Raw genomic sequence first — 20,538 nt, 5'->3', positions numbered from 1 at the left:
AAAGTTACGTACGTGTCGCGCACATACGGTCAAGCTATCAAATGTTTAGCAGCCAAGGCTGCATACTCACGGTACCTGATATTCAGCTGGGAATGACTACAACAGTAAATAAACACAAGACATATATATACTCTATTAGCCACAACACAACCAGGCTTATATTTAATATGCCACAAATTAATCCTGCATAATAACACCTGCGTGTTTGTTATGCTAGCTCCTAGCTCCTCTGCTAGCTCCTAGCTCCATAGAACACGCCAATACAATTCAAACACCCGATCAACACACACAATCACTCAGCCCAAAAGACCGTTCACCTAACCCAAGGTTCATAAAGCTTATATATTTTTAAAAAGTTACGTACGTGACGCGCACGTACGGTACGGTACGTGTTTGTTATGCTAGCTCCTAGCTCCTCTGCTAGCTCCTAGCTCCATAGAACACGCCAATACAATTCAAACACATGATCAACACACACAATCACTCAGCCCAAAAGACCGTTCACCTAACCCAAGGTTCATAAAGCTTATATATTTTAAAAAAAGTTACGTACATACGCAAAAAAAAGCCAAAGCTGCATACTCACAGTAGCACGTCTGCGTCTTTGTCATCCAAATCAAAGTAATCCTGGTAAGAGTCTGTGTTGTCCCAGTTCTCTACAGGCGTCTGTGTATCCAAGTCAAAAGTTCTCCTGGTTAGAGTCTCTGTTATCCGAGTTCTTCCATCTTGACTGCATCTTTCGGGAATGTAAACAAAGAAGCACCGGCTGTGTGCTGTTGTGGCTGACTACGTTCGAAAAATACGTCCATTTCGCACCGACAACTTTCTTCTTTGCTTGCTCGGCTTCCTTCTCCATAATGCAATGAACATAATTGAAACAGATTCACGAACACAGATGTCCAGAATACTGTGGAATTATGAAATGAAAACAGAGCTTTTTCGTATTGGCTTCAATGTGGAAGGCATACCCGTGTTCGCCGGTCTACGTCACGCGCATACGTCATCCTCAGAGGCGTTTCGAACCGGAAGTTTAGCGGCAAATTTAAAATGTCACTTTATAAGTTAACCCGGCCGTATTGGCATGTGTTATAATGTTAAGATTTCATCATTGATATATAAACTATCAGACTGCGTGGTCGGTAGTAGTGGCTTTCAGTAGGCCTTTAAGTTCATGAATCCAGATGGATCTCTATTACAATCCCCAAAGAGGGCACTTTAAGTTGATGATTACTTCTATGTGTAGAAATCTTTATTTATAATTGAATCACTTGTTTATTTTTCAACACGTTTTTAGTTATTTTTATATATTTTTTCCAAATAGTTCAAGAAAGACCACAACAAATGAGCAATATTTTGCACTGTTATACAATTTAATAAATCAGAAACTGATGACATAATGCTGTATTTTACTTCTTTATCTCTTTTTTTCAACCAAAAATGATTTGCTCTGATTAGGGGGTACTTGAATTAAAAAAAATGTTCACAGGGAAAAAAAAGGTTGAGAACCACTGCTCTAAAGGATTATGTGACCAAATACAAATACATGCTACTTCACAATCATATAAGAAAATTGTGTATGGTATAATTAACCGCAAGTTTTTACAAATAAATACAAATAGTTCCATTCAGGTGGTCATAAAAAAATGTCAGCCTCTTAATTAAGAACCACTGCTCAAACTCATGAACAATAGAAAATCGAATAATAAAAAAATCTAAGTGTCCATCAAACTGTGTTATAAATGTATTTTTCTGTATAGTTACAATTGTATTCTAACATTTGCTTGCGTAAAATCACAAAATGTGTACATTTCCTGATCAAATACAAGGAACCTGCATATGAGAATTCTGGTTCTGCTGCTGCTCACTCTCCTGACTTCTAAAAATAATCGTAAGGCCTGATTTACTAAGATCCAATCGCCACGTGGTAATCAGTGTGTGCAACCTATAAAATAGCGTGTACTACTAGAGCTGCGATATTGTACTCTGACTCATGTCGGTGTGAGTCAGCATGAAGTGGAGGCCGTCGTGATCGAGCAGGTCCATGTTGCTAACGTCTCTTATCAGCAAAAAAAAAAAAACTAAAGGTTTTTTTCAGTCATATGCCAAATTCATTTTTAATGCTTGGCTGAATGAATGAAGGTGGCTGCCAATATGGCGGAATATACATCCAAGATCAACGACTTTGCTGCACTAGACTTTCAGACAAAAGAGACGTGATCATACAAAGTACGTTTTCATGGAGGATATTACATGCACTTCAGATACAAAGAAATATGTAAGATCCCAAATGTTTACAATTTTTTTTATAAAAGCAAATAAAGCAAGATATTAAAACACAACTACTATTCAGCGAAGGGAAATATGACGATCCACACATAGACTTGCCTACAGAAGTGAAGCCACATGACTTCACACAAACTGAAAAAATTCCATAAAATGGGAGGAAAATAAACATTTAAACGCTCAATAAATAAAAACATGGCTCTGGGGCAAGCGCTAGCGCACAATTGTTAAGTACAGTTGCTGAGATCCCACCAGTGGCATTAATCTTTGAAGTGTCAAGACAACACACATTTTTCAAGAAAATTCATGGGACCTCATTTCGTGGCTGACAGAACTTTGCTGTTTTTGGGTTGCAACTTAGGGAGATTCTTACCATTGTCATAAAGATGAACATTAGCTGCAAACGTCTTAAGAAGCGCCGTCTTGACTTTTGTCTCGCTGAAAGTCTGTCCATTATTTACTAATGGAGGAACAGCAGAGGTCTTATTGCTATCACTTACATATTCCACCCGTTTCCACCACTGCTTGATATTTACACAGTTGAGTTTTTGCTCTAGCTGCTGCAAGAACTGTAGACAAGCCCGTCTTAGCATTCAGATTTTGAGTTCATGTACAAAGCCCAATAATCCTTTCTATGATCCTTACGCCACCAACCATAAGCTTTCTGGTTAAATTAAATGGCACTCATCGTTAAACCAGGGTCTGTCAGAGGACCTGTACTTGTCATTTTGGCGTTTGGGGCAATTTCCAACTTGTTGGGAGAGATTGTTGAGTATAGCAAACTTAAGGGCACATTCCCCGTGAGTTTCAGTCTTTTTACTTCCCAGCCAGTCTTCATGATGGATCCCCAAGAACAGTCCTTCTGGACTTTGGGTAGAGTTTTTGGATAGTGTCAATGAGCTCAGATATTACATCATACGCCAAGTCATCATCTGATGGTGGTCTGTAGACAAAAAGATGTACACCAGGCGACCTAAAAGGTGTAGTTTTAGGTAGATTGATTCATGTTGCTGGTGTTCCAAGTCAGACAAAGCCTCACTGCCTCCCCAGCTGGAATCATCAAGTCTGTCTCATCTGAAGAAGTAAGCAAGCACTACAAGTATCATCTAACTATTCAGGAACGTTTCAGATTTGCAGAAGACATGGTGTCATGAGGAGATAAAATGATTTTTGTGCTAATCCCAACTAGTACGAAAACCTCGGATATTTTTTATAAAAAAATGCAGTGAACTAATTTTAAAGAGGTCCTGGGTTAGGGTGGATGTCGCCACATATGAATAACATACCCCAAACTAAACAACTGTTGGTTCTTCTCCCGTGTGCGTTCTTATGTGTGTTAATGCGTCTGCATTATGATGAAACCTTTTACCGCAAACTGAACAACTAAATGTTTTTTCTCCAGTGAATTTTATTGTATGTCGAGTCAAATCTTGTCGGGAAAAAAAACTTTTGCCGCAAACTGAACAAATGAATGGTTTTTCTCCAGTGTGTGTTCTCATGTGTCGAGGCAAATGGCTCGTTTGAGAAAAGCTTTTGCCACAAACTGAACAACTAAATGGTTTCAGTCCAGTGTGGGCTCTCATGTGTCGAGCCAAAACTGCTCGAGAAACAAAGCTTTTGTCACAAACTGAGCATTTAAGGATTTTTCCTCCTGTGTGTGTCCTCATGTGTTGAGTTAAATGGCTCTTTCTTGTAAAACCTTTACCACAAACTGAACAATTTAATGTTTGTTCTCCTCTGTGTGTACTTATGTGATCAATCAAACTGATATTTTGAGAAAAGCTTTTGCCACAGACTGAACAGTTAAATGGTTTTTCTCCCGTGTGTGTTCTCATGTGCTGCGTCAAAGTGCTTCTTTGAGAAAACTTTTTACTACAAACTGAGCAATCGAATGGCTTTTCTCCTGTGTGTGTTCTCATATGTTCAATCAAACTTTCATTACGAGTAAAAGTTTTACCACAAACTGAACAATTATGGTCTCTCAACGGTTTCTCTCCTGTGTGTGTTCTCATGTGTGGAATCAAACTGCTCTTTTGAAAATAGCTTTTGCCACACACAGAACAAATAAATGGTTTTATTCCATTGTGTATCTTTATGTGTTGACTCAAACCAAATCTGGAAACAAAGCTTTTACCACAAATTGAGCATTTAAATGGCTTTACTCCTGTGTGCCTATTCATGTGTTCAGCCAATTGTCTGTTTAGAAGAAAGCTTTTACCACAAACTGAACAACTCACTGATTTTTCTCCCGTGTGTGTTCTCATGTGTTCAGTCACGCTGCTCTTTCGAGAAAAGCTTTTATGACAAACTGAACAGTTAAATGGTTTTTCTCCTGTGTGTGTTCTCATGTGCTCAGTCAAATGGTGCTTTTGAGAAAAGCTTTTACAACACATCGAACAATTAAATGTTTTTTCTCCTGTGTGTGTTCTCATGTGTCGAGTCAAATCGCTCTTTTTAGAAAAGTTTTTAGCACAGACTGAGCAGCTCAAACATTTTTTACCTCTCTTCTTTTTAGAACATTTTGAGTCTTTGTTGTCAGAGTCAGTACTTTCCCCTTCACAGTCTGTATGGCTGCTCAAAGTCACTTCAACCTCGTCTTCACCTTCACTATCTGATAGTGGAGCTAAGAGGTTGTCTACTTGTGGTTTCTCTTCATCATCTTCAGTCTTCACAGAGACAACAGTCAGTGGCAACTTGGTGAGATCAGCCTTGTCCGGTTCAAAAAAAGACTCTCCTTCCTGAGTGATCCAGAGTTCCTCCTCTTCTTTTTTAATGTGGGGTGGCTGTGGAGTCTCCTGCTTCAAAGTGGAGCTCACCACTGCCTGAGGGGGAAGTTTTTCTGGATGACCAATCAGCTGCTGCATGTCTGCAGGACACAACACATACACAATTTAACTCAGACATGATCCATTAAATATTTCTCCAGTTTTCTACAGGCTAAGCCAATCGATGCCAGCGTGTCTGATCGCTCGCGCATCTAACTCATTGCCCTTCACCTTTTCGAGCATCTTTGTTTGCACTCTTTGACTTGACGGTCAATCAGCCTCAGGTTTTTTTTAAACCTGTCCTGTCCAGTCATGTAACACAATAATACAGTCATGTAACACAATAATATAGTTCGCCTCATTGCAAATATATTCTGTCCAGATTTACTCCAGTACTATGGAATGCCCTCCCGGTAACAGTTAGAGATGCTACCTCAGTAGAAGCATTTAAGTCCCATCTTAAAACTCAATTGTATACTCTAGCCTTTAAATAGACCCCCTTTTAGACCAGTTGATCTGCCGTTTCTTTTCTTTTCTGCTCTGCCCCCCTCTCCCTTGTGGAAGGGGGGGCACAGGTCCGGTGGCCATGGATGAAGTGCTGGCTGTCAGAAGTCGGGACCCGGGGTGGACCGCTCGCCTGTGCATCGGTTGGGGACATCTCTGCGCTGCTGACCTGTCTCCGCTCGGGATGGTCTCCTGCTGGCCTCTCACTATTATGTTAGATCCACTATGGACCGGACTCTCACTATTATGTTAGATCCACTATGGACCGGACTCTCACTATTATGTTAGATCCACTATGGACTGGACTCTATTATGTTAGATCCACTATGGACTGGACTCTCACTATTATGTTAGATCCACTATGGACCGGACTTTCACAATATTATACTAGACCCACTCGACGTCCATTGCACCGGTTTCCCCTAGAGAGAGAGGGGGGGGGGTGTCACCCACATCTGCGGTCCTCTCCAAGGTTTCTCATTGTCATCCCACTGGGTTGAGTTTTTCCTTGCACCGATGTGGGCTCTGAACCGAGGATGTTGTTGTGGCTTGTGCAGCCCTTTGAGACACTTGGGATTTAGGGCTGTATAAATAAACATTGATTGATTGATTGAAAATGAGAGATTTGAGACCATTTTCCTGTTGCATTATTTGTGTTTGACTTCATTAGATACTCGTCGTCACTCGTTTAGCAAGGCTAATCGGTTCCAGGCCTGACGACGGTCAACACATGTCCGCAAAGTAGGATTATTTTTAATAACATTGGTATAAAGCATACACAAAACTGTTTACAACCTTCTAAGTGTGTTAACGAACAGAATTAGAGCCCTTTAAACTTGAAATGTGTTGGATCCACTGTGGTCTGAACTTTCACAATATTATGTCAGACCCACTCGACATCCATTGCTTTTGGTCTCCCCTAGAGGGGGTGGGGGGTACCCATATATGCGGTCCTCTCCAAGGTTTCTCATAGTCATTCACATCGACGTCCCACTGGGGTGAGTTTTTCCTTGCCCGTATGTGGGCTCTGTACCGAGGATGTCGTTGTGGCTTGTGCAGCCCTTTGAGACACTTGTGATTTAGGGCTATATAAATAAACATTGATTGATTGATTGAAATAACACCCATATAGTCACCTTTACACTCGTTTCACCCAAAACAGTAAGTAGCCTTGAGTGGGTTTTAATTTACATTACAGCACTCACTGGTAACTCGGAGGATCCTCCATGTCAGCGCTATGGCCGTGGCCCAGCCACTACAACACAACTACGATGTGGAAATACTTTTGCCATACTTGGTAATTGCTCTAAGTTAGAACCGGGCTTTGTTAAGCTCAAACCACATGTGTAAGTTGTTCTGCAAAAACTTGCCATTAGCTCTGTTGTTAGCATTCCGTGTTGTTAGCATTGTGCGTCCAGCGTTATCATTCCACATCGCTCACAAGGCTCACCAATGTCACGTGGTGCTGTTTTATTGATGTCATAGATGAAGTGCTATGATGAGTTCATCTATACTTGGAATTGCTCGGACAACTGCTGATAGCAGCCTTGTCAGCATTAAGTGGTGCGCAGAGTCCTGCAAGGTCCCGCTGTTTTTTGTGTGACAGTGCTCACATCAAAGGCTCACCAATGTGGAGATACGTTATTGATGAGGCAGGCATAGAAAATGAAGTTAATCAAAAAGTAATGTCGGTCAACATGATTGTTCCGGTGAAGATGCTGCAGAGTTGTTATTGTCACATTTTATCCGGAAACAAAAGTCCCACTTGGTGATTATTTTTATTGATCGCCACAACAGAATTGAAAATAGGACAAATCAAATCACAAAGCTTAACCTATTGTTACCATAACAATCTACAAGGTTAATATAGTTGGCTTCTCTTTCTTCCCCTCCATGTATCTGCTTTCTTTTGTATTTCAAGTTATCATTACATATATGTATTGTTGCATTTGAACAATTGTATTGTTGATAAGAGGTAATTATTGTTATTATTCATTATCAATAGTGCTATTTCTATTGGTATTTGTATTGCTCCATTTGTAGTGTAATAATGTTCATTGTCATTTCTGTATTATTATTTATTTCACTAACTGCTTCTTTGCTATCAATTTTACCATCATATTTGTACTTATCCTATTTGCTGATGTTATTCTGTTGTTGTTGTCGTCTCCCTGTCTTATCCCCCTTTTGTCCTCACAATTTTCTTCCTTTTTTTCCTCTTTCTATCCCCTCCTGCTCCGGCCCGGCTGCACCAAATAATAATATAAATACATTTAATAAAGTCAAATACAAATAAGGCAACAATCACTCAATCAATCAATCAATGTTTATTTATATATACAAGTTAGAGAGCGTGAACGGCTGCTGTTTATTTGACAGATGACAGAGTTGGTTTTGGCTTGGTGTGTACGGCAGACAATGATAGGTTTTGCTAGATAGAAGTTTTTTACTAATGTTTTTTGGTGTGGTTAAGGCCGACAATTAACAGTTTTCCTCAAAAAAAGAGATCGATGGAATTCCTGTCACCCTTAGCACGTTTTGACAGACGTTACACCAATTGAACAGTGTTGATAAACATTGTCTTATCTATTGTGGCCGCTTGTCGTCGTGACCTGTCAGTCATAGAGATTAAATGGTTATGTTTTTATTTTGTTTACATTTGATTTTGTGCGCGGCATATATTTGCTGTGCGCAGAGGACACGTGAGCAGTGTGCAATTGCGCCAGCACGCACCTTAGAGAGAACATTTGTTGTCGCGCAAACAATCTTTTAAAAACAAAATGTTGTCTGTTCTTTTTATATGTAAATGATGTTGTCATCAAGTTTGCAAAATGTATATCACCTGACACGTAGAGGTCATTTAGGAACTGTTCGGCTCTCAATTTTGAAGTTAGCTTTGCAGGTTTTTTGCAGGCAGAGTGCTGGCCCACTTTTGAGGTGAGTGGTTGTGAAATGCGCAGGTTTGTAAATACGATATATATATATATATATATATATATATATATATATATATATATATATATATATATATATATATATATATATATATATATATATATATATATATATATATATATATATATATACATACAGGGTTTCCCACACATTCATTTATTTGTGGCGGCCCGCCACGAAAGAATTACGTCCGCCACAAATAAAAAACTTTTTTTTTTTTTTAAATTAAAAAAAATAAAAAACTTTTTTTTTTTAAATTTTTTGTCCTCTCCAGCTTCTCAGGCAAATCATATAGTTGATGTAGATGCCCATATCGGCTGTTCAGATTTACTTTACAAAAGAGAAGTGTAGGATACTTCTCTTGTTGCCTTATTTGTATTTGACTTTATTAAATGTATTTATATTAGAAACACAACACGTGTATATAACAAAGGGTGCAAAGTCTGCAGGCAGTAGGAAATACATGGTTAAGTGTAGGGAGTAAAACTGATGGCAGTCTAAAGTTCAAGATTTTTGGAGCTCTTTGTTCAGTGGATCAGATGTTTGATGAAGCTCTGTGTCTATCTACCACCACTACTGTTTTCTGTTTATTTGTTTCTGACTGTGGCAGGACACCTCTGCCTCTGTTTCACTTTATGTTGCTGGTAAATAATATGGTTGTAGTAGTAGGCTAAAGTTAAATTATTTAGTATGCAATAATTAAAGGGGCAGAGCTTTGAGACATTTTAGCTTTTATATTTTATAAGATGTATTTTTTGTAAGAACCACAATTAATAAATATATTTCAGTGAATAACTTATTGTTCAAATCTGTATATAAATATGTACATAAAGTGTTGTAATTATATTGTAAAATGGATGGATGGACGTTTAAAACAAAACCGTTATTATTAATTAGTAAGTTTACATTTTTTTTTAGCCTTTTTAGAGAAAATCAAATCATTGTAGTAAATTATGCAAATTACTCGATGATGCCATGGTGACCACGCCCATAGCCACGCCCCCACCGCCACAGGTATCTTGGCAGTTTATGGGAAACACTGTCATGGGTATTCCAGCAGGACAACGACCCAAAGCATACTTCAAAAAGCACACAAAAATGGATTAAGACAAAACGCTGGAGAGTTCTGAAGTGGCCATCAATGAGTCCAAATCTAAATCCTATAGAACATCTGTGGAGAGATCTAAAAACAGCAATTGGGAGAAGGCACCCTTTAAATCTGAGAGACATGAAGCAGTTTGCAAAAGAAGAGTGGTCCAAAATTCCAGTAGCAAGGTGGAAGAAACTCATGATGCGATTTTTTTTCAGTTATTTTTTCCAAAGGGTGTGCTACCAAATATTAAAAAGTTGAGGGTGCCAATAATTTTGTCCAGTCCATTTTTGGAGTGCTGTGTTAAATAATATCAGATGTGGCTTTTTTGGGGTGTTTTTTTGTGTTGTTCCAATGCAAACCAAATAAATCAACATGTGAATACCAAAGCATTTGTCATTTCAACAATTTTCTGGGAGAAGTGGTGCATTATCTGACAGAAATGCAGGGGTGCGTATATGTTTGGCCATGACTGTAGCTGCTAAGTTAAAGTTAAAGTACCAATGATAGTCACACCCACACTAGGTGTGGCGAAATTATTCTCTGCATTTGACCCATCACCCTTGATCACCCCCTGGGAGGTGAGGGGAGCAGTGAGCAGCAGCGGTGGCCGCGCCCGGGAATCATTTTTGGTGATTTAACCCCCAATTCCAACCCTTGATGCTGAATGCCAAGCAGGGAGGTAATGGGTCCCATTTTTATAGTCTATAGTATGACTCGGCCAGGGTTTGAACTCACAACCTACCGATCTCAGGGCGGACACTCTAACCATTAGGCCACCGAGGCAACAAGCAGAATAGATTTGTTTGGGCCAAGAAACACAAGGAAGGGACATTAGACCAGTGGAAATCTGTGCTTTGAGATCTTTGGTTCCAACTGCCGTGTCTTTGAGAGACGCAGAAAAGGTGAACGGATGGATTCCACATGCCTGGTTCCCGCTGTGAAGCATGGAGGAGGAGGTGTGATAGTGTGGGGGTATTTTGCTGGATTTATTCAAAATTGAATGCCCACTGAACCAGCATGGCTACCACAGCATCCTGCAGCGACATGCCACCCCGCCCGGTTTGCGTTTAGTTGGACAATCATTTATTTTTCAACAGGACAATGACCTCAAACACACCTCCAGGCTGTGTATGGGCTATTTGACCAAGAAGGAGAGTGATGGGGTGCTGCGGCAGATGACCTGGCCTCCACAGTCACCGGACCTGAACCCAACCGAGATGGTTTGGGGTTAGCTGGACTGCAGAGTGAAGGCAAAGGGGCCAACGAGTGCTAAACACCTCTGGGAACTCCTTCAAGACTGTTGGAAAACCATTCCAGGTGACTACCTCTTGGAGCTCATAGAGAGAAAGCCAAGAGTGTGCAAAGCCTTAATCAGAGCAAAGGGTGGCTATTTTGAAGAAACTAAAATATAAAACTTGTTTTCAGTTATTTCACCTTTTTTTTGTTAAGTACATAACTCCACATGTGTTCATTCATAGTTGTGATGCTTTCAGTGACAATCTACAATGTAAATAGTCGTGAAAATAAAGACAACGCATTGAATGAGAAGGTGTGTCCTGTACAGCAGTGGTCCCCAACCACCGGACCGATTGGTACCGGGCCGCACAAGAAATAAAACATTTTTTATTTTTATTTTTTTTTATATTAAATCAACATAAAAAACACAGTATATACATTATATATCAATATAGATCAATACAGTCTGCAGGGATACAGTCCGTAAGCACACCTTATTGTATTTCTTTATGAAAAAAATAAAAATAATAAAAATACAAATAAATACGGCCAGTGGGACAAAAGGAGCTACAAAAAGGTTGGGGACCACTGCTGTACTGTATATATATATATATATATATATATATATATATATATATATATATATATATATATATATATATATATATATATATATATATATATATATATATATATATATATATATATATATATATATATATATACACACACACATAGACAAATACACACACACACATACTGGTTATCATTTGAAATGGGGACCAAGTTTTTGATCATCACTTGTGGGGACCACCCTTTCTACAAGTTGTGGGGGCATTAAAAAAATGGTGTAAAATGGCCACTGCCCAGTTAGCTCATACACGTCTTTAAATCTCTGGATTGATGAAGTAATGTGCTGATCATTCTTACTGGGGACCCTGGGGAAAAAAAGAGTTCATATGGTTCAGAATGGATCTGACTATCATTTAAAAAGGTTTCCCTTTAGGGGACCGGGTTTTTTTTTTGTCCCCATACCGTCAGAGGTCCCCTAAAGGTGACTGTGTAAACAGAGCGATGTCCCCATTAAGTAAGCATTGCCAGAAAACACACACACACACACACACACACACACACAAACACACACACACACACACACACACACACACACACACACACACACACACACACACACACACACACACACACACACCTTTGGCAACCTCACGATTCGATTATGATTCAGGAGCTACGACGCGATTAAAAATCGATTATTGATGCATCTCTAATTTATGCATACTGATGCAGTTTTACATTTCTTTTTGTTTCACTAAATAAGCGTTTATAACTTGCAACTTAAAAAAAACCTATTTGGAATAACAAACCATTAAATTAATTCCCACATTTACTAAATTAATGAAAATGTGTGTAAAACTGGAACATAAGTGTCCAATAGGCGGTGAGGTGGCTCGCTGCAGTCAGCCAAATTTTAGAACAGTTTGCATGACTTTATTTACAACAAATAAATGGATTATCGATTGACGTTTACTAATCGATTCTATGAACGTCCATGTCCGAATTGCAATGCATCTAAAAATCGCTTATGTCGCCCACCTCTGATACATACCTACATACACTTTCACTGGCCCCCTTACGCATTTTTACCCACCAATGTGGCCCCAAGTTTGGAATACAGTGCATCCGGAAAGTACTCACAGCGCTTCACTCTTTCCACATTTTGTTATGTTACAGCTTTATTCCGAAATGTCCTCAAAATCACACACACACAATACCTCGTACCGGCAATGTGATGTTTTTTTTAAAAATGTTTCAAATTTTGTTAAAAAAAATTTAAAAAATCACATGTCCATAAGTATTCACAGCCTTTGCTCAATACTTTGTTGAAGCACCTTTGGGAGCAGTTACAGTCTCAAGTCTTTTTGAGGGCAATGCCACCAGCTTGGCACACCTATCTTTGGGCAGTTTCACCCATTCCTCTTTGTATGAAGTTTCATGCAGTAAATGATCATTTACAAATAGAATTTCAATACGCCAAGCTACAAGAAATGGAGAGACTCAAACATATTTACTGAGGAATATAAAGTATTTAGCCCGACTTTGAAGCGGCGAGACACTGGACTCGACAACCTAGTACAGGGGTCGGCAACCTTTACCACTCAAAGAGCCATTTTGGCAAGTTTCACAAATTAAAGAAAGTAATGGGAGCCACAAAAAAAAAATTTAAATTTAAAATGAAAAACACCGCATACAAAGCTTAAATGCTTTGTGCTATGTTAACCAGGGGTCTCCGACACACGCACCGGCACGCACTTTAATGTGGAAATTTGATGTTAGTGCAGCCCGCGAGTTTTGAATGAATGGCGCTTGATAGCGTCATACTTGCCAACCCTCTCATTTTTCCCGGGAGACTCCCGAATATCAGAGCGTGATGACACTGCATTTGGCGCCCTCTACAGTCTGCCCTAACAGTGTACCTGCTCGACCACACGTAGAATGCAATTTCAGCTTGCTCACGTGAGTGACAGCAAGGCGTACTACCTCAGCAGCCACACATCTTACACTGACGGTACCAATACCCAGAATCCCATGCAGCCCTAACTCTTCCGCTCAACCAACGCACGGAGAGGGGGGGGGGGGTTCATGTGTGGGGGGATTTGGTGGTAGCGGGGGTGTATAATGTAGACCGGAAGAGTTAGGGCTGCATGGGATTCTGGGTAATGGTTGTGTTGTGTTTATGTTGTGTTACGGTGGGATGTTCTCCAGAAATGTGTTTTTCATTCTTTTTTGGTGTGGGTTCACAGTGTGGCGCATATTTGTAACGTAACAATGTTAAAGTTGTTTGATACGGCTACCGTCAGTGTAAGCTGTGTGGCTGATGAGTAAGTATGCTTTGCTGTCTCCTGTGTGTGCAAGTAATAACAACATGCAACATATGGCTGGACTGGCACGCTGTATGTAAATGCTATAGAGGACAATTACTGCAGTGCAATTAGGGCACGCCCTTTATTTAGTAATTAGAGTGTAAATAGGATTATTTTTTCCCTGGGAGTAATCTATGAGAGACACTGAGATCCATAAGTCTCCTGGGAAAATCGGGGGGGGGGGGGGGTCGGCATGTATGTAGCTGAGCCGCATCAGAGTGGTCAAGGAGCCGCATGCGGCTCCGGAGCCGCGGGTTGCCGACCCCTGACCTAGTAGTTTGAAGATACATGTGAAATGAAAAACGAGTGGATCGAAGGTAAATCCCATCAAATATTACCTATTTACTTTGTTACATGCTGTAAAAGTAGTCAGTGACACTCCATGTGTGTAGTTACTTGTGTCAACCAAAGGAACCGAATGTTAATGTTAACAGGCTAACGCTAAATCTGATGCATTTATGTTGTTGAAGTGAGATAAATGACATTTATTCTTTATATATTGTTATTTAGAGCTGAAATGGGCCATGATAAACATGAATTCATCATTTACTGAGGGGACGACTTTCTGACTGATGTACACTACGGACAAAAGCATGAATTGTTATGTAATCATATACTGTTTTGTATATAATTGCTTTGTATTTCATTTACTTACACTTAAGTAGAAGAAATATGACTTTAAAATTGATAATTTACATGGTATCATTGTAGAAAATGTGCCGTACCACTCGTCCATACTTCATCAGCATGATTTGTATAAAATGTCCTGAACTGTGAAATGAGGTGGAAACGTAAACCACACAAGTCGACAGGAACATATAGTTCCAGGAACTTAAAGGCCTACTGAAATGATTTTTTTTTATTTAAACGGGAATAGCAGATCCATTCTATGTGTCATACTTGATCATTTCGCGATATTGCCATATTTTTGCTGAAAGGATTTAGTAGAGAAAATCGACGATAAAATTCGCAACTTTTGCTCGCTGATAAAAAAAAGCCTCGCCTGTACCGGAAGTAGCGTGACGTCACAGGAGCTAGTATTCCTCACAATTCCCCGTTGTTTACAATGGAGCGAGAGAGATTCGGACCGAGAAAGTGATGATTACCCCATTAATTTGAGCGAGGATGAAAGATTCGTAGATGAGGAACGTTACAGTGAATGACTTGAGAGGCAGCGATGGACGTATCTTTTTTCGCTCTGACCGTAACTTAGGTACAAGCTGGCTCATTGGATTCCACACTCTCCTTTTTCTATTGTGGATCACATATTTGTATTTTAAACCACCTCGGATACTATATCCTCTTGAAAATGAGAGTCGAGAACGCGAAATGGACATTCAGTGCCTTTTATCTCCACGACAATACATCGGCGAAATGCTTTAGCTACGAGCTAACGTGATAGCATCTTGCTTTAACTGCATATAGAAACAAAAGAAATAAACCCCTGACTGGAAGTATAGATAGAAAATCAACAATACTATTAAACCGTGGACATGTAAATACACGGTTAATGCTTTCCAGGCTGGCGAAGGTTAACAATGCTGTGCTAACGACGCCATTGAAGCTAACTTAGCAACCGGACTGCACAGAGCTATGCTAAAAACATTAGCTCTCCACCTACGCCAGCCAGCCCTCATTTGCTCATCAACACCCGTGCTCACCTGCGTTCCAGCGATCGGCAGAAGGACGAAGGACTTCACCCGATGCGTTTGGCGGCCCGGAGACGTAGGAAGTCAAGGTGAAGTCGGCGGCTAGCGCGGCTAGCGCGGCTAGCACTCCAACAAAGTCCTCCTGGTTGTGTTGCTGTAATCCGCTGCTAATACACTGATCCCACCTACAACTGTCTTCTTTGCAGCCTTCATTGTTCATTAAAAAAATTGCAAAAGATGTCCAGAATACTGTGGAATTATGAAATGAAAACAGAGCTTTTTGTATAGGATTCTACGGGGTACCATAACTTCCGTTACTCGGACTTCGTCACGTGCATACGTCATCATACCGCGATGTTTCAGCCGGATATTTCCCGGGAATTTTAAAATGTCACTTTATAAGTTAACCCGGCCGTATTGGCATGTGTTGCAAGGTTAAGATTTCATCATTGATATATAAACTATCAGACTGCGTGGTCGGTAGTAGTGGCTTTCAGTAGGCCTTTAAGGTTCCTAAACGTTTGGTGGGAAAAGGGTTAATGACAAAAGTGGAAGCAGATTTCTACAACTAAGTGGTTTTATATTCATGTTTAGTTATGGTTTTTGTTATATATGAACATGCATCCAAATACATGTTTCCAGTTTTTCATTACAGCATGTTTGAAAAGGTTTCGCCATCTTTGTTGCATTTTACTTTATTGTGAAATGAATTATATTTATATAGCGCTTTTCTCTAGTGACTCAAAGCGCTTTACATAGTGAAAATTGTAAAATATACATTAATTATACATTGTACAATATCCATCTATCGAAGGGGTGTGGTCTGAGAAGTAAAAGAGGAGCGATGAAATGTATATTTATAGACCCTTTTGTGTGACATCATACTTTTGAACTTTTGAAGACGGTCGCCATATTGGATGGGTGAATGCCCATAGTTTTTATTTTGTTGCTCAATTGCTTTTTTCAACGTCGTAGAGGTCTATATTGTCAATCATTCCACACTTTTTACCATACTGCTTTCCTGAAATATCAACTAATCCTCTCCCATAGCCTAACAAAGACTTATTAGCTATAATTTTTCACACAAGCGGGCTGTCAAACTATCACAATATTTATATAAATAAATATTAATCACATTTTGTTCCGAGTTAACTTAAAATTAATCGAAATTCGCAGATGGATATACTTTTCCATCATTAATAAGTGTATTCTAGACAGATAATTTTCAAATTTTAAAACCATGAGTTTATTTTAATGAAATCTTATTTAAACATGTTTTTTTAAACAGCTCAACACAAAATTTTCAAACACACTTTTAATGACAAGTAAAAAAAATACCTGCAGTGCCATATGTAGGTAGAAATATCACAGCTTACATTTTTACATCTTTGACATTGAAAGCATGATTGTAATGAATGACATTTTTATTTTTTTTACTGTAGCGCTACAATTGTGAAGGCGGAAGTGTGTGATTGGTTCGAGAAGAGGTGTCTTGACATGTTTTGACGACCACAAGAATAAAGAATTATAAAGACTTCCTGTCTACTGTCTGCCTCTGGCTTTACTTTTTGCTGAGCTTTTATTTGATCTTACTAAACAACTGACAGTAACTATCCACATGTTGTTATCAATGCCGTAAACTGCATCCAAACACGAAAGTGAAGCTCCTCTCTTCAAGTGGCATAGCTCGCCAGCATGCGTTGGTTCCAATAATTATTTCTCAAGGCGATCAAAAATATAATAGTTGTTGTGTGACTATCAGAAACTAATTAGTCATTGAGAGTGGAAAGCAGGGCTCTGTCTGACACGCTGGGTCCAAGGATGCAACATGAAGTCATTACTGCTGTTTTGAGGGTGATTTATTTTACCTTTGAGTAAAAATACAATGCATTACATGCAGATGGTTTGTGGTCCTTTTGCGGTCAACAGAAGTAACGGCACTCAGGTTCACACTCTCTCAATACAAGCCAAACAATTCACAGACAGGTGCAGGTGTTATTCATTCAGCAATCCTTCAGCCCCACACACACTCCGCCCACACACCCACGTAGCCACACCCACTATCCCAGGTGACAAGTGAGAAACAAATCCCTGCCTCTACAATAGTCTTGTTAGGAGAATGACTTGCCATGGCTTTGGAATTGGTATTTCCATAATGTAGCATTTTGTTTGAGCATTTCTACCTGCTAACTACCTGCAACTAAGTAGGCTAAAAAACTTTAAACTTTAAAGGCCTACTGAAAGCCACTACTACCGACCACACAGTCTGATAGTTTATATATCAATGATGAAATCTTAACATTGCAGCACATGCTAATACGGCCGGGTTAACTTATAAAGTGACATTTAAAATTTCCCGGGAAATATCCGGCTGAAACGTCGCGGTATGATGACGTATGCACGTGACGTAGTCAGTTAAACGGAAGTTATGGTACCCCGTAGAATCCTATACAAAAAGCTCTGTTTTCATTTCATAATTCCACAGTATTCTGGACATCTTTTGCAATTTGTTTAATGAACAATGAAGGCTGCAAAGAAGACAGTTGTAGGTGGGATCGGTGTATTAGCAGCGGACTACAGCAACACAACCAGGAGGACTTTGTTGGAGAGCAGACGCGCTAGCCGGCGACCTCACCTTGACTTCCTACGTCTCCGGGCCGCCAAACGCATCGGGTGAAGTCCTTCGTCCTTCCGCCGATCGCTGGAACGCAGGTGAGCACGGGTGTTGATGAGCAGATGAAGGCTGGCTGGCGTAGGTGGAGAGCTAATGTTTTTAGCATCGCTCTGTGCGGTCCGGTTGCTAAGTAGGCTTCAATGGCGTCGTTAGCACAGCATTGTTAACCTTCGCCAGCCTGGAAAGCATTAACCGTGTATTTACATGTCCACCGTTTAATAGTATTGTTGATTTTCTATCTATCCTTCCAGTCAGGGGTTTATTTTTTTTCTTTCTATATGCAGTTAAAGCACGATGCTATCACGTTAGCTCGTAGCTAAAGCGTTTCGCCGATGTATTGTCGTGGAGATAAAAGGCACTGAATGTCCATTTCGCGTTCTCGACTCTCATTTTCAAGAGGATATAGTATCCGAGGTGGTTTAAAATACAAATCCGTGATCCACAATAGAAAAAGGAGAGAGTGTGGAATCCAATGAGCCAGCTTGTACCTAAGTTACGGTCAGAGCGAAAAAAAATATGTATTTCACTGCATTCTAGTCCGTCACTCTAACGTTCCTCGTCCACGAATCTTTCATCCTCGCTCAAATTAATGTGGTAATGGTCCGAATCGCTCTAGCTGCGTTGAAAACAATAGGAAAATATGAGGGAGTGAACAACTGACAACGTCACGCTACTTCCGGTAGGGGCAAGGCTTTTTTTTATCAGAGACCAAAAGTTGCGAACTTTATCGACGTTGTTCTATACTAAATCTTTTCAGCAAAAATATGGCAATATCGCAAAATGATCAAGTATGACACATAGAAGGGATCTGCTATTCCTGTTTAAATAAAACAAATTCATTTCAGTAGGCCTTTAAGACTCTTTTTAAACCCGTTTTTATTCACTGGCTTTTAACCCAGCATGAGACTTTAAAAACTGTTTTTAACTTTTTAACTGCTTTTATCTAACAAATTGTTCTTAAGATAATTTCTTTTTGCTTTTTCAATGGGTATTTTACCTCTGTTTTAAATGTTATTTTTTAGTCTGTCCTTTGCCTGTATTTATTTGTGGTGTACAGCCCTTTGTTCTTCAACTGTGGTTGTTTTTAAAGGGCTTTATAAAATAAAGTTGGTATGGTATGGTATTGTACCTGTGAAGTGAAACCCATTTTAGGTGACTACCTCTTGAAGCTCATCGAGAGAATGCAGAGAGTGTGCAAAGCAGTAATCAGAGCAAAGGGTGGCTATTTTGAAGAAACTAGAATAAAAAACATGTTTTCAGTTATTTCACATTGTTTTGTTAAAGGCCTACTGAAATTAAATGTTCTTATTTAAACTGGGATAGCAGATCCATTCTATGTGTCATACTTGATCATTTCGCGATATTGCCATATTTTTGCTGAAAGGATTTAGTAGAGAACATCGACGATAAAGTTCGCAACTTTTGGTCGCTGATAAAAAAAAGCCTTGCCTGTACCGGAAGTAGCGTGACGTCGCAGGTTGAAGGGCTCCTCACATTTCCCCATTGTTTACACCAGCAGCGAGAGCGATTCGGACCGAGAAAGCGACGATTACCCCATTAATTTGAGCGAGGATGAAAGATTTGTGGATGAGGAACGTGAGAGTGAAGGACTAGAGTGCAATAAAGGATGTATCTTTTTTCGCTCTGACCGTAACTTAGGTGCAAGCTGGCTCATTGGATTCCACACTTTCTCCTTTTTCTATTGTGGGTCACGGATTTGTATTTTAAACCACCTCGGATACTATATCCTCTTGAAAATGAGAGTCGAGAACGCAAAATGGACATTCACAGTGACTTTTATCTCCACGACAATACATCGGCGAAGCACTTTAGCTACGGAGTTAACGTGATAGCACTGTGCTTAAATGCAGATAGAAACAAAATAAATAAACCCCTGACTGGAAGGATAGACAGAAGATCAACAATACTACCAAACCCTGGACCTGTAACCACACGGTTAATGCTGTACCGCCTGGCGAAGCCTATCAATGCTGTTGCTAATGACGCCATTGAAGCTAACTTAGCTACGGGACCTCACAGAGCTATGCTAAAACATTAGCTATCCACCTACGCCAGCCAGCCCTCATCTGCTCATCAACCCCCGTGCTCACCTGCGTTCCAGCGATCGACGGCGCGACGTAGGACTTCACCCAATCATCGATGCGGTCGGCGGCTAGCGTCGGATAGCGCGTCTGCTATCCAACTCAAAGTCCTCCTGGTTGTGTTGTAGTCCGCCGCTAATACACCGATCCCACCTACAACTTTCTTCTTTGCAGTCTTCATTGTTCATTAAACAAATTGCAAAAGATTCACCAACACAGATGTCCAGAATACTGTGGAATTTTGCGATGAAAACAGAGCTTTTTTGTATTGGATACAATGGTGTCCAAATACTTCCGCTTCAACCATTGACGTCACGCGCATACGTCATCATACATAG

General features: G+C 39.9%; 2 protein-coding genes across 4 annotated transcripts in view; both read right to left on the bottom strand.

Annotated features, from left to right (window-relative positions):
• LOC133632484 (zinc finger protein OZF-like) overlaps positions 1 to 20,538 on the bottom strand; it is a 421,867-nt gene that overhangs the window by 29,265 nt on the left and 372,064 nt on the right. The window lies entirely within an intron of this gene.
• LOC133632486 (gastrula zinc finger protein XlCGF57.1-like) overlaps positions 1,208 to 20,538 on the bottom strand; it is a 295,607-nt gene continuing 276,276 nt past the window's right edge. Inside the window, exons 2-3 of one of the 3 annotated variants that reach the window (XM_062024932.1) lie at positions 4,784 to 5,149; positions 1,208 to 3,357 (exon numbers count right to left, since the gene is read on the bottom strand). In XM_062024932.1, the coding sequence (XP_061880916.1) occupies positions 3,272 to 3,357; positions 4,784 to 5,149 (452 nt within the window). In that variant the 3' untranslated portion in view covers positions 1,208 to 3,271. Of the gene's footprint in view, positions 5,150 to 20,538 lie in introns of all 3 variants that reach the window. The other 2 variants (XM_062024930.1, XM_062024931.1) reach the window with 2 other exon arrangements.

The sequence above is a fragment of the Entelurus aequoreus genome, linkage group LG17 (assembly GCF_033978785.1).
Source record: "Entelurus aequoreus isolate RoL-2023_Sb linkage group LG17, RoL_Eaeq_v1.1, whole genome shotgun sequence".
Lineage (NCBI taxonomy): Eukaryota > Metazoa > Chordata > Actinopteri > Syngnathiformes > Syngnathidae > Entelurus > Entelurus aequoreus.
The sequence above is the reverse complement of the archived record's forward strand: the minus strand, read 5'-3'. Positions and strand labels throughout refer to the sequence as shown.